This window comes from Aquarana catesbeiana, linkage group LG05 (assembly GCF_042186555.1).
Source record: "Aquarana catesbeiana isolate 2022-GZ linkage group LG05, ASM4218655v1, whole genome shotgun sequence".
Lineage (NCBI taxonomy): Eukaryota > Metazoa > Chordata > Amphibia > Anura > Ranidae > Aquarana > Aquarana catesbeiana.
The window spans coordinates 577,775,317-577,796,247 of NC_133328.1; the positions used below are offsets into that span (position 1 = coordinate 577,775,317).

A 20,931-nucleotide genomic window follows, 5' to 3' on the forward strand; every position below is an offset into this window, starting at 1 on the left:
GAAGTCCTCATGATAATAACATTGTCCTGCTTCAGCATTTTTTCTACCTGTGAGAGGAGATCGGTCTCCTTTTCACCCTTCAGGTTAGGGGACCTGTAGCATACACCCACTATTAATTTCCTGTTTGTTTTATCCCCTTGAAGCTCCAGCCATAGGGATTCTATGTCCTCCCTTACCCCGCAAGTAATGTTATCCTTCATGTTCACTAGCAACTCACTCTTGACATATATGCACACGCCACCTCCTCTTCTACCTATCCTGCTCCTTCCATACAAGGAGTACCCTTGTACAGTCACAAGCAAGTCATGCGAGCTGTCAAACCAGGCATCTGATAATCCCACAAAGTCAAAATCCTCCTCATGTATTAGTAAATGCCTAATGTGTTTCATCTTCTATGACTTTGTCATGAGTTGTCCTTCACATTCCGCACTGGTGGAGCAAAGGCTGCACAGAAGCAAGAAGTTCTAGTGACATGTAATTCCCATACATGATTGAATACATTTTCAGAACTGGGCTGAGCATCAACTATTATGAGTGTAATGTTTTGGTTTATGCCTTTTTATTAATAAACATTTTTTTCTTAAATGGCTTTTGCCATTTTTGCTAAATGTTTTTTATTTGGAGGGTGTGATGACTTTCAGCAAAGCAGACTTTAAGCTCTATAGTACAGTAGACAAGTGTTCAAAGGTTTGCTTAAAACTGTCCATACAAATTAAAATACAGGTAGATCAGGTAAATGATCTCATTTTTGACATTCTTGGCTGTTATATCTTGAAAAATGTTATACAATCATTATTGCTTCCCCAGGACAAGCCATGGAACAGAAGTGTTCCTATGCTCTCCCTCCTACCAGCTCCATTCACATAAACATGTACTGCAAAATAGATTTTGTCTGCTTATCTGACCACCTTCCCATGTTTATGGTTACTTATTTTATAACCAAATCTATAAAATTGTATTCATATTTCCCTGGAATCTGTGATTAAGTCAAAGAATGTACACAAATATATGTCACAAAGCTTTATTGAACAGTAAAACATATACAAAATTGTGGAAAATTTTGTAAAAATCGAAATGTACCTGAGACAATAAATGGCAATTCGTCAATTGCTAATAATCCAACCACAAAAAGATCTTTTCTTAAAAGAGTCAGCTGGATATCTTTGCTAGTATCCTCCTTGATTGCATGTTTGCATGCTGTACCACCATCTATCTCAGACAAACAACAGACAATCATCCAAAATGTCCAAGCCAGGCAATGTCTCTTCTCCAAGAAATAGATACCAGCTGTGTCTTTTGGAACCCATGGACACGCCCTGATCCAAGCAAGTTCTAGATTTTTTGGATATGAGGGCATATTTCTATATGGAAATTGATTAAAAGAAGCACAGTTTGGCAGTTGTACTGTGCATACATGATGATTAACCATTGTGTATTGTCTATACCTCCCTGTCCATCCTCACACAATCCTACCTCTTTAAGATCTCAACTGTAGAGCCTGCCTGGTATCACAAAGTGTGTGCTTCCCAATGAAGGTACACAGGAACTTTTAAGGTTGTGCTTGGAGAGGGAAGCAGAAAAGGATAAATGTGCTAAATATTTAACCATGAAGGGCCAAGCTTCATTACTATTGGTTCAGTTTTATATTTTCAACAAACTATTACTATAATTTATATAAAAAAAGAACAAATAATTTAAACCTCTGGCTAAAAAAATAATATTGAAGTATTGTGTGGAGTTCCATCATAAAACTTATTTTAACTAAAACAACTCGATTTATGCTCATTTTCATGCATTCAACCTTTTTCCTAACATAATTAATACATTCTGAAATAAATTGATGATGGTTCATGTGTTACAATAGCAGCAGAACAATGTCCAGACCCATGTAGTCTCCATTAGTGTCTTGCAGCTGAGGGAACCCTTTGTGCTTGTCCATGTGATGAGTTAAAAGTTTTCCCCGATCTTTTAGAATCATCACTTCTAATGCTGAAGAGTGATGAATTATCTAAACAAAGAGATAAACAATTAGGAAATAATCTGACAGTCCTGTCCAGCTAAAACTAATATTCCAGCTTTTGGTAATTGTGTGGGCTAAGTCACCCACCAGGTTTATTGGGTCTTTGCAGCTCCATTAATCATATTTACCATTTCTGACTTTCCCCACCATGGAGTCTAATGCCCTGTACACACGACCGGTTTTACCGTCGGAATAAACTCTGAAGGTTTTTACAACAGAGTTCTGACGGAATTCCGCTCAAACTGTCTTGCATACACACGCTCACACCAAATTCCAACCGTCCAGAACGCGGTGACGTACAACACGTACGACGGGACTAGAAAACGGAAGTTCAATAGCCAGTAGCCAATATCTTCCGTCTCGTACTTGCTTCAGAGCATGCGTTGTTTTTTGGTCGGAACAGCATAAAGACGAGCGTTTTTTCCGATAGTAATTTGTTCCAACGGAAAAATATACAACATGTTCTCTATCTAAGTCCATCTGAATTTTTGACAGAAAAAGTCTGATGGGGCATACACACGGTCGGAATATACGATGAGAAGCTCCCATCGGACTCTTTCTGTCGGAAATTCCGCTCGTGTGTACGCGGCATTACTGTTCCTGTCACATTCTCCATGATTTTAAAACAAATGTGTGCTTAAACCTGAACTCCAAACAAACTGCTGGAGTTTCTGAATCTGCTATGAGGCTGAAATTTCAAAAGATATTATGGACCTGGAGTTTCTGGAGCTGCTTTGAACATGAAACTCTGGAGGTTTCTGAAGCTTAGGCTATGGATTTTTATAGGATTTTGACTTGGAGCCCAACTGATGGAGCCAATCCATAGGTGGGGGTCACAAACATGGAACACTGCCTAGTCTATAGTGAGTTGAAGCTCAAGATAACAGTACATTTCTTTTCTTTTTACCGGGTTATGAGACACCTTCTGATCTCGCTAAATTAAAAAAGGTGTTCTTCACAAGTACTCAATCACCTGGATATTACACATTAAACTAGGCTCAGACTAGAATAGACCTAGTTATCCTGTTAGGAGCTGTGAGCTCTTAGATCCATCACACAGTGATAATCCACATGTATGTAAACTCTAACAATTAACTTCTTTTATTTCTTCTATTTTGGTCTGTTAAATATACAGTTGAACATTTTAATATACCTGCTCTATAAGTGCACAAAATATCAGTTGTTCCTGCCAGAAATGTTGTGACTCGACAACTTCCTGGGCTCTATGTCTGTGCTGGGTGCTATTAGTTAATGTTGTTCACAGCTATTATTATGGACTATAAAATACCCCTCCCCCAAGTTATGGATAAAAGATGGGGTGTAGTCCTATTCTAAGGTGGTAATGCTTATTCTCCTTAGATGAAGCATGGTGAGTAGGGGTTGCCACTCTAGGACAGGAAGTGTGTTACAGGCAGGATCATTAGGTAAACATGATGAAAAAAATAGCCTAAAATGTATGCAACAGCCACATCTAAGGACTGGTAATTTGCAATATATTACATTTTTGTTCTTGGGCTTACATACACTTTAATAATGGAAACTATTAAAAGTGCATTGCAAATCCCACACATCTGAAGTGATCAGGTTACCTGATATTACACTTGATACAGTTTTCTTCTCCAGGTCTTCTTGTATTTTAAGCAACATCCTTTCCTGTTCCAGTGCCTCCAAGTACTTTGAATAGCTCCAGGATACCTGCAAAATGTTACGTTACACTATAACATCGACTGAAAATTGTATCATTAGACAAAAAATTATTTTGCTCAGCTATACACACTTGTAATACTCTGTCTATAGAAAAAACAAAGGGATAACCTTTAGACAATCAAAGAAGAACAGATGGATTGGGTTTGAAGTTCTCCCACTGAATACATAAAGAACCCGTGAGGACTTAGGCGATTAGAAATGTTTTACAATATCCACCGAAAAATGAAACTAGAGTTTCATAATAATCGTTTGTCAAAGTTCAGCATTTTATTATTAAAATATTTTTTAAAATGAATAGGTTATACTGTGTTATACAAAACTGGATCCTTAGATGGCATCTAGTTACTTTTTGGTTGGCAATGAAATGCATGGGGAACACAGCTGCAAAAACTGTCGGATGAGTGTGAGAATAATAACATTACACAAGATTCCATCACCTAATATGACTTGATTATCTATGGATAATTAAGGGACATTTCCTGTTTTGCCATATTAACAGCTCATGTTTTCTTCTATTTTAAATATTTATTCGTTACAGAAAATACTTAAAGCGATTAAGTATTATACCCAAACATTTAATTATTTATTTAATTCTTTTTTACAAATAAACATTTATTACAGGGTGCTATCTGGTAATAATAATAAAAACTTAAAACACATAGTCGCAGCATAGACTAAAGAGTAGCTATGTATCCAGAGACCACCAGGCCTGTACCAACCACCACAATATAAATTGTAGAAAATCTTTATTGTTATCAATTGTTCTAAATCATGCTCAGTCAAATATACATGATTATTGCACAAAAATCTCCCTCCACCTTATGAAAAAAAAAAATAGACAACGTTGTCCATCATAACACATTAAAAACATCTCCAGACATCAAATGTGATATAGATAGAACACTTACTGATTCCTCCTATTCTTCCTAATGTAGCTAATATGCTTACTTATAAGTAAGGGTCAGCATGTGTTCCTTCGCCTTCCAGAGAATTGATAGTAGGACATAAACCCCCATTGAATACCCTATATTTTCCATTGTTGTTAGAAGATAGTAATAATCAGAAAGACCGTCACTACCCTTTTGACTTCTGGACTGTCTAACTATAAAAAGACACACTTCTGTATATGAACTGGCAGAGGGACTTCTGATATGTGTGCTGTGAATAGGTCTGAATATAATACGATCAAATTATGTAGAATATTTACAACACAGTAGTGATAATAACAGTCCAAAATATAATAAAGAAAATACATATCAAATATTGTACATCCTTTTTAAATAGCTTTCATGTTACTAGACGTGTTATTATACTGGTTAGTGACCAGTATAGAGGGTCCCATAGCCATTTTATCAAAATGAAAAGGATACGTTTCCCACTTTTATTTAATTGTATGATTTGACAAACAGACAGCATGACATGCATCTCATCAATTTATGAGTAACAAGATAGTTGTATGTGAGAGCAGCAATTGAATGATTTTTTTTTATTTGACTGATTGTTTGGATATTTATGAATTGCACATAATATTTATAATTTATAATTTTTGGATGGACTAAAAGATTTTTATTCATTTTGATGACTTTTAGAGATTAAATGAGATTAATTGTTATGAATTCCATTGTATTTTATTATGTAGAGTTTTTATTTTGGCAGGGGTACAACCTTAACAATATTTCATTAGTGCGGTCACAATTTTTTGTAACATCTTATCCTACCTTAGCGGCTTTTTAGTGACTGCAGCTATAGGCAATCTACAGGAATACCCATAGCGCAGACTATTCTATAATGCCCTGTACACACAGTCGGACTTTCCGACGGAATATGTGCGATCGGAGCTTGTTGTCAGAAATTCTGACCGTGTGTGGGCTCCATCGGACTTTTTCCATCGGAATTTCCGACAAACAAAGTTTGAGAGCTGGCTCTAAAATTTTCCGACAACAAAATCCGTTCGTGTAAATTCCGATCCTGTGTAGACAATTCCGACGCACAAAGTGCCACGCATGCTCAGAATCAAGCAGAAGAGCAGCACTGGCTATAGAAATTAATTTTTATCGGCTCGTCGTACGTGTTGTATGTCACCGCGTTCTTGACGTTCGGAATTTCCGACCAACTTTGTGTGACAGTGTGTATGCAAGACAAGTTTGAGCCAACATCCGTCGGAAAAAATCCGATGGATTTTGTTGTCGGAATGTGCGATCGTGTGTACAGGGCATTATAGTGGGAAAAAAATATTGCCTGTGTCCATATGGGAAAAGTGGTCTTTGGATGACCAGTCAGCAGCAAAGAAAGTAAGAAAATATTTAGTTGCTGTCCTAACGCTTACCTAGTTTAAGTAACACAAAAAACGTTTTGGCTGGAATTTCACTTTAAAGGATAGGTTAACTTTTTTTTTTCTAAATTTCCGCTGCCTTATGTACCAATATACCATTATGCCCCGTACACACGGTCGGACTTTGTTCGGACATTCCGACAACAAAATCCTAGGATTTTTTCAGACGGATGTTGGCTCAAACTTGTCTTGCATACACACGGTCACACAAAGTTGTCGGAAAATCCGATCGTTCTGAACGCGGTGACGTAAAACACGTACGTCTGGACTATAAACGGGCAGTGGCCAATAGCTTTCATCTCTTTATTTATTCTGAGCATGCGTGGCACTTTGTCCGTCGGATTTGTGTACACACGATCGGAATTTCCGACAACGGATTTTGTTGTCGGAAAATTTTATATCCTGCTCTCAAACTTTGTGTGTCGGAAAATCCGATGGAAAATGTGTGATGGAGCCTACACACGGTCGGAATTTCCGACAACAAGGTCCTATCACACATTTTCCGTTGGAAAATCCGACCGTGTGTACGGGGCATAAGTGTACTTCTTTTGCAGAAATAAAACATCTTTCTATTTATCTTCTCAATGTCCAGCTGACTATATGAAAAAAAATCTCCATTACTTCCTGGATGGACCTTGGGATGTGACACAGGAAGGAGCTTACCAGCTGATCTCATTCGCACACACCCTGCATCGTCTATCCTCCTATTCCAGCAGATCACTACCACCCCTTATCAGGTGCATGTTTTTTCTATGCAATCAGTGAATATCATTCTCACTAAATACACAGCTATAGATCGTTCACTTGGCAGAGTGTGTAGGAGCTGAGTGATCAGATAACAGCCTATGTGGATAGAGCTGTAAATCTGAAAACAGGAGAAGTATGTCCTAGGTTCTGTAAAGCTCATCATACACTATACAATCTGATTGTACAATCTCCTTTAGATCTACCATCACCATCAGTGACTGGATACATGATAGCTTCTCCTATGATATAGTTTTATCAAAGAGTAAGTAAGGGAAATATGCTAAAGGGACAGAGAGAAATACAAATCTGGCAGCCTTCCCCTAGTCTGCTTAAAAAAACATTCTTATTTCCTAAGTTGCAAATTGTCCCTTTTCTTCCGGTCTTGAAAACCAGTTTCAGTCACTGTCACAGTAATTGAGGGGGAATCTCTCTAGTAGAGCCCCAAATAGCAGTAAAAACTTAACAGGGGATCTGTTGAATGAATCAGTTTTGGCTGTGTAAACAAAACTTCTTTCTGCACCCTTTTCCTACAATCAGCTGGTTTAAGGCAGAACTCCAGCCCTGATTATTATACCATTAATAATGGTTTATAAGCAATACAATAACAGTCCCTACTGTTTGTACAAAGGTGCATGGGTTTACACCACAGGGGAATAAGGGGAGTTGTCTATCTTGGCTGACCATGCAGCAATAGAGTTCTTATTGACCAATTGAGCTTACGGGAATAATGTATGACAATGGGTGGAGATACAATAATAATTCTGAATAGTTTATCTTTACAGTCCCATTTTAAGCACTTGAGTCCCACCAACATCCTCTAAAAAAATAAATTAAAAAAAGTAACAAAAAAATAGGCAGACTACTCTCTTTTTTTCTGCCGTTACTTTTCTATGTTTCTATGTTTATGTTAGAGCCAAGGTAGATGCAAGACAAATATTCCCAAATTTGAATTTTATTTTGCCCAGTAGGTAGAATAGGTTTAATAAGGTGAAAGCACGTGGATCTGTATGGAGTTGTCAATCATTCACCTCTTTTACTGATGCTGCAGGTCAAACCACGATCAACATTTGTGTAAGCTTGACAAGATTTGAGTATTAAAAATGAGCAACTTACATTTCGGTTGCGTCCATAACCTTCACGGCCAGTAAAGAGTTCCTCGCTATAAGAACTTTCATTATCATCATAGATGTCAGAGAGAGTTCCCTTCCGTTTTGTTTCTTCTTGTGCGTGCTGTAAATATACGGAGAAATTCTGTTGTCAGAGAAGAATGATGATGCAGAACACATGTCCTCAATTTATCGAATTCATCTAAATTTCATCTAAATCTGAGAATATTTTATTCTATTCTTTAGTATTAAAGAATGTGTGAACTGAAGACCATGAAACCCCCACTAATCTGGTGGAGTAACCATGTTCTTTAGAGTATAGGCTCTCACAAAGAGCTGTCTTATCCATATGGCAATAGTGCACTTGGAAGCAGGGTGTCTTTTTCTGAACTATAAACAGGACAAAAACAGAGTTAATTGTCTGTATAGAAGCTATGGCTTTCAGATAGACTCTGACAGCCCTGAATACATCCAAACAATGAGGAGCAATTTCCTTGGGATGCCTGGGAGCAGGGCACAAGGGAGGTAGGAAATATCTTCATTAAGGTGGAAGGCCCACCTTGTTGAGAAAGGAGGGACTTTTGCATAGGACCACTTTGTCCCTGTGAAGGATTAGGAAGGACTCCTTGCAAGAGAGGGTCACTAACTCTGAGACACAACTGACTGATGTGATAGCCGGCAATAGGGCCACTTTGCAGGAGAAATAACCCAAGGCAAGTTTTCCAGTGCTTTAAAGGGTAGTTTCTGCAGGGCAGAGAGGATCATATATATATATATATATATATATATATATATATATATATATATATATACCCAAGTGGTTTATGGGATTTCAGGAACACCAGTCAGTCCAGACTGTATTTTTAAGGGCATGGCAGCCCAATATTATTCAAAAGAAATTAAAAGTTCACACAAACATTAATCTTCTCTCGCAGGGGGTTCCACCATCACTGTATAACACAAACTTCAGCCTCCTGACTCACTCACTGTTACTTAATCAAACTCCCTCCTGGAGATTATTTGATCAGCTTCGTGCTGCTCGGTCGCGGGCCATGTCTGCCTCCTGCAGACATGCATGCTGAGACTGCCATCTGCAGCCCTAACTCCTAAAGACCTCCTGTCTCTCTCTCATGGAGCCGTCTCCACCTGAAACCTTCCCGACTCCTAGACTAGGCCTCCTGCCTGCAGGGTGGAGCTGTCTCCAAGTGCGAGCTCTGAGCTCACTTCCTGAGGGGAATATGAACCCAACCCAAAGGTGTGCAATCAGCACTACACTGCCTGACTACACTGTGTGTATTGATTATATATATATATATATATATATATATATATATATATATATATATATATTTCTCAAACATCACGGGACACAGAGCCACAGTAATTACTGATGGGTTATATAGGTATCACTGGTGATTGGACACTGGCACACCCTATCAGGAAGTTCAACCCCCTATATAATCCCTCCCCCTTGCAGGGATACCTCAGTTTTTACGCCAGTGTCTTAGGTGATGGACGTGTAAAGATGTCCTGTGCTGAGCTCCAAAGGGAATATCCTAAGATCCTATACTGGGGCAAGCCAGGCGAACCGGATCCATTCAAAGTGTCTTTTCATGGCCGAATTGAATGGTACCCGGGCCTCGTGTCCGAAGAAACAAGGTTTTACCCGTAATGCTTCTCTTTTTAGAGAGCTGGACCCCGCAGATCAGAAAATGGCTTTAAACTTCCTAATTTCTGGCGAGGTGCTTTACGGTCCCAGAACTGTTGGATCCCCCTACTGATGGGGGCCCCAGTCTCGGTTTTTTCAAACGGAGCCCACCGTGAGAGGTGAAGATTGGGTCTGTGTAAACAGCACCCTGCGGCTGGATAAGGTAAGAGGAGATTCCACAGAATTTTTGAGTTCTAGTGGCTTTTCTCCTTTAAGGTAAATGCATGCTATGCCTATTGTGACCACCGGGGGCTGCCAAGAGCACAAACCTACACATGCTGACTCTGTCTCAGGCGTTGTAATCGCTGTTTATGTCCCAGCGTCTCAAGCAGGCTGCAAACAGGTAAGGTGGAAAGGGGGATTTCTCATGTTTGAATGTTCCCCCCCAGGCTAGAGAGGGGCCACAGGGGTCTAGAAAGTGGTTATACCACCCGGGCTCTGCGGCCTAATGGCCACCATCTCTCAAGATAGCCGTTCAGGCAGATCTTGTTACCAGCCTCCCTCCCCCCCCCCCATCCCCAGCCTTTCTCCGGAAGCATGACAGGAGAGTCGGCAGTGCGGGAAGCGCTCGTTTTTTTTCAAAACTCGAGGGGGGGGGGGCGGTAGAGGAGGGGGCGGGACGTCAGTACAGGTGCTTAGACTCCCACTCAGGCCAGCTGCAGGCTATTAGAGGCACTCTGTACAGGTGCACACAGCCTTCTGAGAGACACAGAGCTGACGGTCGCATGTAAGGTGGGACACAGGCATTCTCCTAGGCAGCATTTACTGAAGTAACACCAGACTGAGCATTGGGTAGCAAGGCTTTTAGCCAGACTACATCGCTCAGCGGGCAGTGTTCATTTGTATACCTCACACCTTGTTGCTTTGCACTATGGGTAGAAGAGGTTCAAGCACCCCAGGAACCAGAGACACTAGGGGATCTCGTTCAGGTTCTGAGGGCCCCCTGTCGGCAGCATCCTCCCCCCCTAAAGATGGGCCAGGGACGGCTAGCCAGGGAGAGCCATCGGGGTCAGGGGCTACACCTGCTTCTGGCACTTCAGCCCCTGTATATATTACACAAGAGGTTTTTTCCTCAACCATTAATGGTCTAGAGGAAAGATTAATGGCCGTGATTACGTCTTCACTCAGTGGAAGAAAACGCACTAGGCTTTCCTCTGTTCCCCAAGACCCTCAGACAGAGGAGCTCTGGGATAAAGGAGATGAATCCCTTTCAGAGGATCGGGATGGGATGGATGATTCCTCTTCGGAGGATTCAGGTGGAGAGGGACCCTCTGCGACTTCCCAAGAGGAGAAAGTCTTAGTGCAGATCCTCACTGGATTGGTCCGTTCCACATTTAAGTTGCCCATACCTGAAACTGCTAAAGAATCCTCTTCTGCTTTGGGGTCACTGAAACCTTTCCAAGCAGCACATGCTTTTCCTGTTCATACTTTACTTGAAAAGCTTATTTATTCTGAGTGGGATCACCCAGACAAACGTTTTTTTCCGCCGAGAAAGTTTTCAACACTTTATCCGATGGAAGAAAAGTTTATTAAAATGTGGGGAATACCGGCTATTGATGCCGCCATTTCCTCCGTAAATAATAGCCTGACTTGTCCTGTAGACAATGCTCAGATGCTCAGGGATCCTGTAGATAAAAGGATGGAATCCCTATTGAAGGATGTTTTCTCCTTAGCAGGATCAGTGGCCCAACCTGCAGTAGCAGCGATTGGAGTCTGTCAATACTTAAGAGACCATGTTAAGCAGGTCATCAAAGTATTACCTGAACAGCAGGCCCAGGGGTTTGCTAACCTTCCAGCGGCCTTATGCTTTGTGGTTGACGCCATTAGAGATTCTATCGTGCAAACCTCCCGTCTTTCACTGGGGTTGGTGCATATACGTAGAATCCTATGGTTGAAAAATTGGTCAGCCGAAGCACCATGTAAGAAGCTACTGGCTGGGTTTCCATTTCGTGGTGCAAGGTTGTTTGGAGAGGACTTGGATAACTATATCAAGAGAATCTCTTGTGGGAAAAGCACTCTCTTACCTGTCAAGAAGAAGAGTAAGCGTCCCTCTTTCAAACGGACTCTTTCCCCAGCGCCGGGGGCTTCAGCCTCCAGGCAGTCTCGACGGCCGCCTCCATCGGGGTCCAGAGACAAGAGTCAACCCCAGGGACAAAAGAAGTCCTGGGGAAAGAAGCCTACTAGGCAAAACACTAAGACCTCTGCATGAGGGGGCGCCCCCGCTCACTCGAGTGGGGGGAAGACTGCGACAGTTCTCAGAGCTCTGGCAGGAGGACTTCCAGGACAGATGGGTAATCTCCACGGTAACCTTAGGGTACAAGCTGGAGTTTCAGGAATTCCCCTCTCCTCGGTTCCTCAGATCAAATGTTCCCAGAGACCCAGAGAAGAAGCAGTCGCTCCTTCTAGCGTTAGAGCGACTTTTGTCGCAGGAGGTCATTATGATAGTTCCCGCAAAGGACCAGGGATTGGGCTTCTATTCCAACCTTTTTACGGTCCAAAAGCCAAATGGGGATGTCAGGCCCATTCTGGACTTAAGGGATCTGAACCGATTCCTAAGGATTCAATCCTTCCGCATGGAATCAATTCGAACAGTAGTTCCCACCCTGCAGGGAGGAGAATTTCTGGCATCAGTAGACATCAGAGATGCATATCTGCATGTGCCCATTTTTCCTGCTCATCAGAAGTTTCTGCGCTTCGAGGTAGGAGGGCGCCATTTCCAGTTTGTGGCTCTGCCTTTCGGGATAGCCACTGCACCTCGAGTGTTCACAAAGATCTTGGCTCCTCCTCTGGCCAGATTAAGGGCTCAGGGTATAGCTGTCATAGCATACCTAGACGACCTGCTCTTGATAGACCGGTCGGTAGCCTCTTTGAAGGGAAACTTGAGGACCACGGTCAGGTATCTAGAACACCTGGGTTGGATCCTCAACTTAGAAAAGTCTTTCCTAAAACCAGTAAGAAGACTGGAGTATTTAGGTCTGATTATAGATACAAGCCAGGAGAAGATATTTCTACCCCAGGCAAAGATCACTGCTTTGAGAGAGCTGATTCTGACAGTAAGGACCAAGAAGGGTCCCTCAGTCCGCCTTTGTATGAGGCTACTAGGGAAGATGGTGTCTTCATTCGAAGCAGTTCCCTATGCTCAGTTTCACTCAAGAATGCTGCAACACAGTATTCTGTCGACCTGGAACAAGAAGGTTCAGGCATTAGACTTTCCGATGCACCTGTCGCATGCGGTGCGTCAGAGCCTCAATTGGTGGCTCATACCCGAAAACCTGCAGAAGGGGAAATCCTTTCTACCGGTTACCTGGACGGTGGTAACAACAGATGCCAGTCTGTCAGGTTGGGGAGCAGTTCTGGAACAGGCTGCGGTCCAAGGGGTATGGTCCAAGACAGAGAGGACCTTACCCATCAACATTCTGGAGATCCGGGCGATACTTCTAGCTCTAAAAGCCTGGACTATCAGGCTACAGGGTTGTCCGGTCAGGATCCAGTCCGACAATGCCACAGCAGTGGCTTATGTCAATCATCAGGGAGGCACCCGGAGCCGAGCTGCTCAAAAAGAGGTGAACCAGATCTTAGTCTGGGCAGAGATGCATGTGCCATGCATATCGGCAGTTTTCATCCGGGAATAGAGAATTGGCAGGCGGACTATCTAAGTCGCCAGCAGTTACTTCCAGGGGAATGGTCTCTGCATCCCGACGTCTTTTGGGCCATATGCCAAAGATAGGGGGTTCCAGATGTAGATCTCTTTGCATCCCGATTCAACAAAAAGATAGACAGATTTGTGGCAAGGACAAAAGATCCTCTTGCATGCGGGACGGATGCGTTGGTGATTCCGTGGCATCGGTTCTCACTGATTTACGCATTCCTGCCTATTCTGCTACTACCACGACTCCTTCGCAGGATCAGGCAGGAAAGGAAGTCGGTACTTCTGGTGGCCCCCGCTTGGCCCAGAAGGACTTGGTATGCAGAAATAGTAAGGATGACGGTGGGTTCCCCGTGGACCCTACCGGTACGCCCAGACCTGTTATCTCAAGGTCCAGTGTTCCATCCTGCCTTACAAACGCTAAATTTGACGGTTTGGCTATTGAGACCCACGTTCTGAAGAGTCGTGGGCTCTCAGGTCCTGTCATATCTACCTTGATTAATGCAAGGAAGCCAGCTTCCAGGATGATTTATCATAGAGTCTGGAAGGCTTATATAACCTGGTGTGAATCCAGAGGTTGGCATCCCAGGAAATATGTCATAGGTAGAATCCTTGATTTTCTACAGATGGGATTAGAGATGAAGCTGGCCTTGAGTACCATCAAGGGCCAGGTTTCTGCTTTATCAGTATTATTTCAGCGGCCACTTGCTTCGCATTCTTTGGTCCGAAACTTTATGCAGGGAGTGATGCGTCTTAATCCTCCGGTTAAAGCGCCCCTAAACCCCTGGGACTTGAATTTGGTCCTGGCTGTGTTACAGAAACAGCCTTTTGAACCAATAAGTCAGATTCCTTTGGTCTTGTTGACAAGGAAATTAATTTTTCTGGTGGCCATCTCTTCTGCTAGAAGAGTATCAGAATTAGCAGCTCTTTCCTGTAAGGAGCCTTATTTGATTATACACAAGGATAGAGTGGTACTACGCCCTCATCCTAGTTTTTTACCGAAGGTGGTTTCTGATTTTCATTTAAACCAAGACATTGTTCTACCTTCCTCTTTTCCAGATCCCTGTTCTCCGGAAGAGAGATCTCTACATTCGTTGGATGTAGTAAGAGCAGTTAAGGCCTATCTAGGGGCAACTACTCAGATCCGCAAGACGGATGTTTTGTTTGTGCTGCCAGAGGGTCCCAATAGAGGACAGGCAGCGTCAAAAGCTACCATTTCTAAATGGATTCGACAGTTGATCATTCAAGCTTACGGTTTGAAACAGAAGATTCCTCCGTTTCAGATCAGGGCACATTCCACAAGGGCTATTGGTGCTTCTTGGGCAGTGCATCACCGGGCCTCTATGGCTCAAATCTGCAAGGCCGCAACCTGGTCTTCAGTTCATACATTCACCAGATTCTATCAGGTGGATGTGAGAAGGCATGAGGATATCGCCTTTGGGCGTAGTGTGCTGCAGGCAGCGGTACAGGGTCCTCAGGTCTGATTGCACCCTACTTGGTCGTGGTTCCCCCCCCTCAGGTAGCATTGCTCTGGGACATCCCATCAGTAATTACTGTGGCTCTGTGTCCCGTGATGTTCGAGAAAGAAAATAGGATTTTTTAAAACAGCTTACCTGTAAAATCCTTTTCTTTCGAAGGACATCACGGGACACAGAGGTCCCGCCCCTCTTCTAATACACTATATTGCTTGGCTACAAAACTGAGGTATCCCTGCAAGGGGGAGGGATTATATAGGGGGTTGAACTTCCTGATAGGGTGTGCCAGTGTCCAATCACCAGTGATACCTATATAACCCATCAGTAATTACTGTGGCTCTGTGTCCCGTGATGTCCTTCGAAAGAAAAGGATTTTACAGGTAAGCTGTTTTAAAAAATCCTATTATATATATATTATATATTATATCTATACACACTAAACTGCCTGCACGCCACTAACTAACCTGCCTCTACCTAACATTCTCTCAATCATTACACTATATACGGCCGCTGTGTAAGCAGCCTTATATAGTGTGGGGCGTGGACTTAGCCCCTTGAGCCATGATTGGCTAAAGGCACCCTGCCTTTGGTCAATCATGGCTCTCACAGCAGAGGACGCTGTGATTGGCCAAAGTATGCAGGACAGGTGCATGCTTTGGCCAATCATCAGACATCAATGCACTGCGATCTCGGGCATTCCGCAGCGCTCGAATTTGCCGCGAACGCCCCATAATGTTCAGTATTCGCTCATCCCTACTCTACAAGATGTGCTGTGCACTTACATAGTCCTAACCACTGCTTTCACGGTACAAAATAAAAGCTTATATGTTAAAAAATAAATTACAAAATGTATTTAAGTATGCAAATTAGTCAGAGTTGTTGTCAAGTTAACCAACACCTGCTAACGCTGCTACTTTTTTCTTTTAATTGATTGAATACCTCTGGTCATAATAGAGCTGAATCCTTCCATTACCTTTTAGGCTCACAGGAAAGTTTTATTGATCCTCTTACCTTGGCGAGCATCTCTTGTTCTCTCATCTTTTGTTTCATTTGTTGTACTTTCTTTGCCTTCTTTCTCTCCAGCAGAGGTACAATCTTCTCATCAGTCAGTTGGTTCCGGAATTTACAGAAATCAGGCCAAAACTTAAACATGATGCTGAAGATTGTCATCTAGGTGGAAAAATACACATAGAGCTAAATATTTGGGTCCAGCAGGCCCTAGTTGCTATATAGCTCTGATTTTATTTGGAATAGAAGGGATTGCCGCAATCAATTAGGTCTAAGGGTAGAGGCGGGTACCATCATCCTTTGAGATAGACTATTGGAAAGGAATACCTGGGGCTGCTCCAACCATGCCTCTGGCATAGGAAAGGATTAGGACTATCACGGTACCCAGGGATAAGGCAAAGGTTATGATAAAATTAACAATTTATTAAGAAAAGGACATGATTAAAAACAATTGTACATACATTGATAGACAGTTAATTACAACATGCATCATTGTATAATAGATACAAGTGGTTCCAAAGGAACGGATAAACCCCATTGGTTTAGACAACCACCTATAACTACTCCATTATACCCCTTGTTTTAAAATCAGAATACCCACGCCCTCAAGTGTCTCTCATGTTCACCATGGGGGATTACCTTCGGGTGCCTCAACAGGTGCTGCTCTGTGCTCCACTGGTCCCCATTGGTAAGCAACGCACAAATGAACAGGAACTCCAATAATAATATTATGTTTGTTCTACTACATATTTTTGATTTTCTTCCTTCTGTTATTAAATATTATTAAAAACTATTTCTGATTATGTAACTATGAGATTGTACTTACCTTATAGATGGGAATGATTGACTCCTCCTGAGGAAGCAGCTGTAGCCACAAAACATGTAGAGCAGTGGTTCTCAACTCCGGTCCTCAGGACCCACCAACAGGCCAGGTTTGCAAGATAACTAAAATACATCACAGGTGATTTCATTTACTGCTCGATGATTGCAGTATTCTTGTCTGCATCTCCCCAAGGTAATACTTAAAATATGGCCTGTTGGTGGGTCCTGAGGACTGGAGTTGAGAACCACTGATGTAGAGGATCACGTCAAGACATACATCTCCACTCCCCACATTGCCAATGGGGTTTATCCATTCCTTTGGAACCACTTGTATTTACTATGCATGGTTGTAATTAACTGTCTATCAATTTATGTACAATTGTTTTCAATTATGCTCTTTTCTTAATAAATTGTTAATTTTATCATAACCTTTGCCTTATCCCTGGGTACCGTGATAGTCCTAATCCTTTCCTATGCCAGGGGCATGCTTGGAGCAGCCCCAGGTATTCCTTTCCAATAGTCTGATTTTATTGAGTAGAAATGTCAAATGCAATAAACTCAATTGGCAGAGCTTGCACACTTGTATAGGTTTTCCTATGTTGACAGGAACATAGGAAGCCATTTCTTCCCTATCGTCATCTGGACATATTCCTGTATTTCAACAAGGACAGCAGAGGATAGGACATATGGACATCTGGACATGTTTTTGTATTTCAACAAGGACAGCAGAAAATAGACGACCATAAAGAATTTTCCCCCATTCCCTTGCAAAGTGGAAATGGGCAGGGCTAGTAAAAGTGTTTTAGATAACATTGCAGAGTGCACAGGACATGGGACAACACTGGATTTGTGGAAGGATAAACAGGTATTTTTTGCAATTATCAAATGGACATAACAAAACACTCTCAATTGTATATTTTAGGCTACATTCACACTACAGCATTTTGAATCGCGGACAGACTTGCGGCAAATCTGCCCGTGATTTGACAGCGCTGATGTGTGAATGACAAATCGTGGAACTCGCATTTGAGATGCCATTCATTTGAATGACACCTCAAATTGCGTTGCGATACTGCTGCGATTGTCGCTCAATAAAACGTGGTTGCCCAAAAAAAGTTCTGGAGCTTCTTTTGGGCGACATGCTTCCCGTGATGCGGATTGCTGCAATTGCAGCATGTTTTATCGCGTGACAATCACGGCAGACCCGCACCACGATTTGAGGTGTCATTCAAATGAATGGCATCTCAAATGCAAGTTCTGCGATTTGTCATTCACACATCAGCGGGCAAATCTGCCCATGATTCAAAACGCTGTAGTGTGAATGCAGTCTAAGGCTCCTTTCACACGGGGCGGATCCGCTCAGATGACTCTGCTAGCTCAGCGGGAGATCGCTCCGTTGATCCCTGCTGAGCAGGTGGATGATAGGTCTGTCTCTGCTCACTGTGCAGGGACGGACCTGTCAGAGCCCCGCTATTCTCTATGGGAAGGTCGGATGAAAACAGACAGCATGTCTTTTTTCATCCGATCCCATCCGATCCGCTGGACGGATGGCAAACATATCTCCACTCATGTGTTTTTAGTGGATCTTGTCGGATCGGATGGCAGGCGGGTGTCAGCGGACACATCTCTGCTGACATCCGCCTGCGCATACAAGTCAATGGTTGGCCCGCTCAGATCCGCCTTAAAACTGACAGGCGAATCTTTGCGGAGCGATCATGAAAAAGGGGCCATAGGCTCGATTCACATCTATGCATGTTGCTTTTGTGCGTTTCTGCAGTGCTTTTTGCTATGCTTTCTGCATTTTTTTTTACAGCAATTGTACCGCAATTTTGCCACCATTTGCGGTTTGCTCTTTTTTTTTGGGGGGGGGGGGGTTGTTGTTGGCCAGATTTACAAAATGCAAAATGTAAATCGCGGTAAAAACACACTACATGCTTTTCTGTAGCTTCTCTATCGAAGTCTATTGAACCAAAAAATAAAAAAAGCACCGTTTTGCATTTTAAAAAGTCCCTAACCCTTTCCAAAAATGCAGAGGCACAAACATGCATTGATGTGAACGTGTTCCATAGGAACTCATGTTAAAAAAATGAAATGCATTTCTGCAAAAAGCAACAAAAAAACGCATTAGCATGAATGGAGCCTGGCTGACCAAATAGGAGTGAATAAGAGACATTCATTGTCAGGGTGTAGATACATTTTAAAGTCAAAATGTAACAAACAAGAATTAGTAAGTCATGTTTTCTTTACTGACCTGTGCTTCCCGAAACACATAAGGCCCCAAATCTCTACGTCGTTCTAAAATCTTTTCCGCTTGCTCTGGAGGAATGTCTATCTGCAGTGCTGGAGGGATGGATGAATTGATAAAACAGTTGATGATAGCTGTGATCTTGTTTTGGATGGTTGCATCATCACAATGGGAATGACAAAGTTCCTAGAAGACAGGGACCAGCCACTGATGATGTAGACGCATACTTTAAGATCATAAAGTTATTTTATTAAACCTAGTAATGAGTACAGAAAGTGAAGGTAAAAAGTAAATATATTAGTGTCTTAGTTTCAAGATTCGTACCCTAATGTCGCGTACACACGAGCGGACTTTCCAGCAGACTTGGTCCGGCGTACCGGACTCCGTCGGACGATTCGATCGTGTGTGGGCTCCAGCAGACTTTTTTTCCCCAAAAGTCAGACGGACCTAGAAATAAAACATGTTTCAAATCTTTCTGACGGACTCGAGTCCGGTCGAAAAATCCGCTCGTCTGTATGCTAGTCCGACGGACAAAAAAACGACGCTAGGGCAGCTATTGGCTACTGGCTATGAACTTCCTTATTTTAGTCTGGTCGTACGTCATCATGTACGAATCTGTCGGACTTTGGTTGATCGTGTGTAGGCAAGTCCGTTCGTTTGAAAGTCCGTTGGAAAGTCCGTCAGAAAGTCTGTCGAAAAGTCCGTCGGACCTGTCCGGTCGAAAAGTCCGCCCGTGTGTACGCGGCATTAGTTCTGATTTTTATAGCATTTGTCAGAGGACTTTCACCAGAAGCGACAGAGCCAGAGCAGCCTTGGATGGCAGTGAGGGACATAATGACAGAGTAGACATCAAAACTGTTGTAGGTCTGTTTTATAAAATACGTTGCATAATAGGAAAGTCCCAACATTGAGGACAGTGGGACGGAGGATTTATATGTGTCTATGTTTCGTTTGATAATTTGATTTATATATGTATGTAATTTTCGGATTAATAGTTGTTTAAGCTTTTGGTGTTGTACCCTTATAAGTTTTTGTCAGCTACAACGTGACACATTGGAGACAAGAATTTGGATCCTGAGTAAGTCTAATGCTAAGCGAAATGCATCGATCTATTTGTCTTCTTGTATATTATGAAAGACTTACATAACCTCTCTTATTCAATTAGAGGGTAGTTGAATTAATGTTTTAGTGGATTTTAATGTATCAAAAATATTGATAAAATTGACGTGGCTCCAAATTACCTCAGCTCCCGGGACTGACTACCCTTCTGGCCCTGGCCCTACACTCACCATACTTTATCGTATTTAATCATATGTAGCTATCCAGGACTGGCACATTTGCCTTCTCTTGTCATGTTTAGTGCCATATGAGATTAATTATACTTATTCTTTATAGATACTCCTAAACATCCGCCCCTGATGAGTGTCCATACATGAAGCGCGTCAGACATTTTAGGATGCAGATACATGCCTGCATTAGTAATCACTCCAGTTCATCATCTACATTAATCATGTTTATACTATTTTATATTACTTACTTCCATTGCAATGTGCTGCCTATATGATATTTGTATATATGAATGTACAGAATCTATCTATTAATTTTTCTACATTACCATGTGCTGTTAAGCTGATATATACTTATGTATCCTTGATGTCCAGTACACATGCAGATGTATGTGTCTATACACATGATCAATCCACCTCCACAATGTCATTAGTTTAATTTAAAGTCCCAAATTCCTTATTTATGTACTTGAACCAGGGATGGAGGCACACCACATATGTGCTTCATTTAAAGTCCCAAATCCCCCCTTTATTCTATCTATAAGATAGTTGTTGCCCAATCTGGAAGATTTCAGCAAGATCAGAGGAAAATTGTGTTATCTTGACATCTTTGGTCTTCTGAATATAAATGATAGACCTCAGTGTCAACACCCATCTAATGGTCTTATTTTTCTGACAACAGGTGTGTCTGAAGACAGTTATGCTTGTGCGCATGTCCCTGGCATACTGAGACACAGTTCAGCATTTATCTGTACTGGTGCACAACCTGATCATCAATACAGACAACAACATACAAAGCCATTCACAACTCTGCCTGGAGCTACTACAT

At 42.1% G+C, this 20,931-nt stretch overlaps 1 protein-coding gene across 2 annotated transcripts in view; it reads right to left on the bottom strand.

The window, feature by feature from the left end:
* Positions 1-1,007: 1,007 nt before the first annotated feature.
* RGS22 (regulator of G protein signaling 22) overlaps positions 1,008-20,931 on the bottom strand; it is a 159,579-nt gene continuing 139,655 nt past the window's right edge. For both annotated transcript variants that reach the window (XM_073632037.1, XM_073632036.1), the window contains exons 22-26: positions 18,823-19,002; positions 15,753-15,911; positions 7,920-8,036; positions 3,610-3,715; positions 1,008-2,008 (exon numbers count right to left, since the gene is read on the bottom strand). In XM_073632037.1, the coding sequence (XP_073488138.1) occupies positions 1,899-2,008; positions 3,610-3,715; positions 7,920-8,036; positions 15,753-15,911; positions 18,823-19,002 (672 nt within the window). In that variant the 3' untranslated portion in view covers positions 1,008-1,898. The remainder of the gene's footprint in view (positions 2,009-3,609; positions 3,716-7,919; positions 8,037-15,752; positions 15,912-18,822; positions 19,003-20,931) is intronic.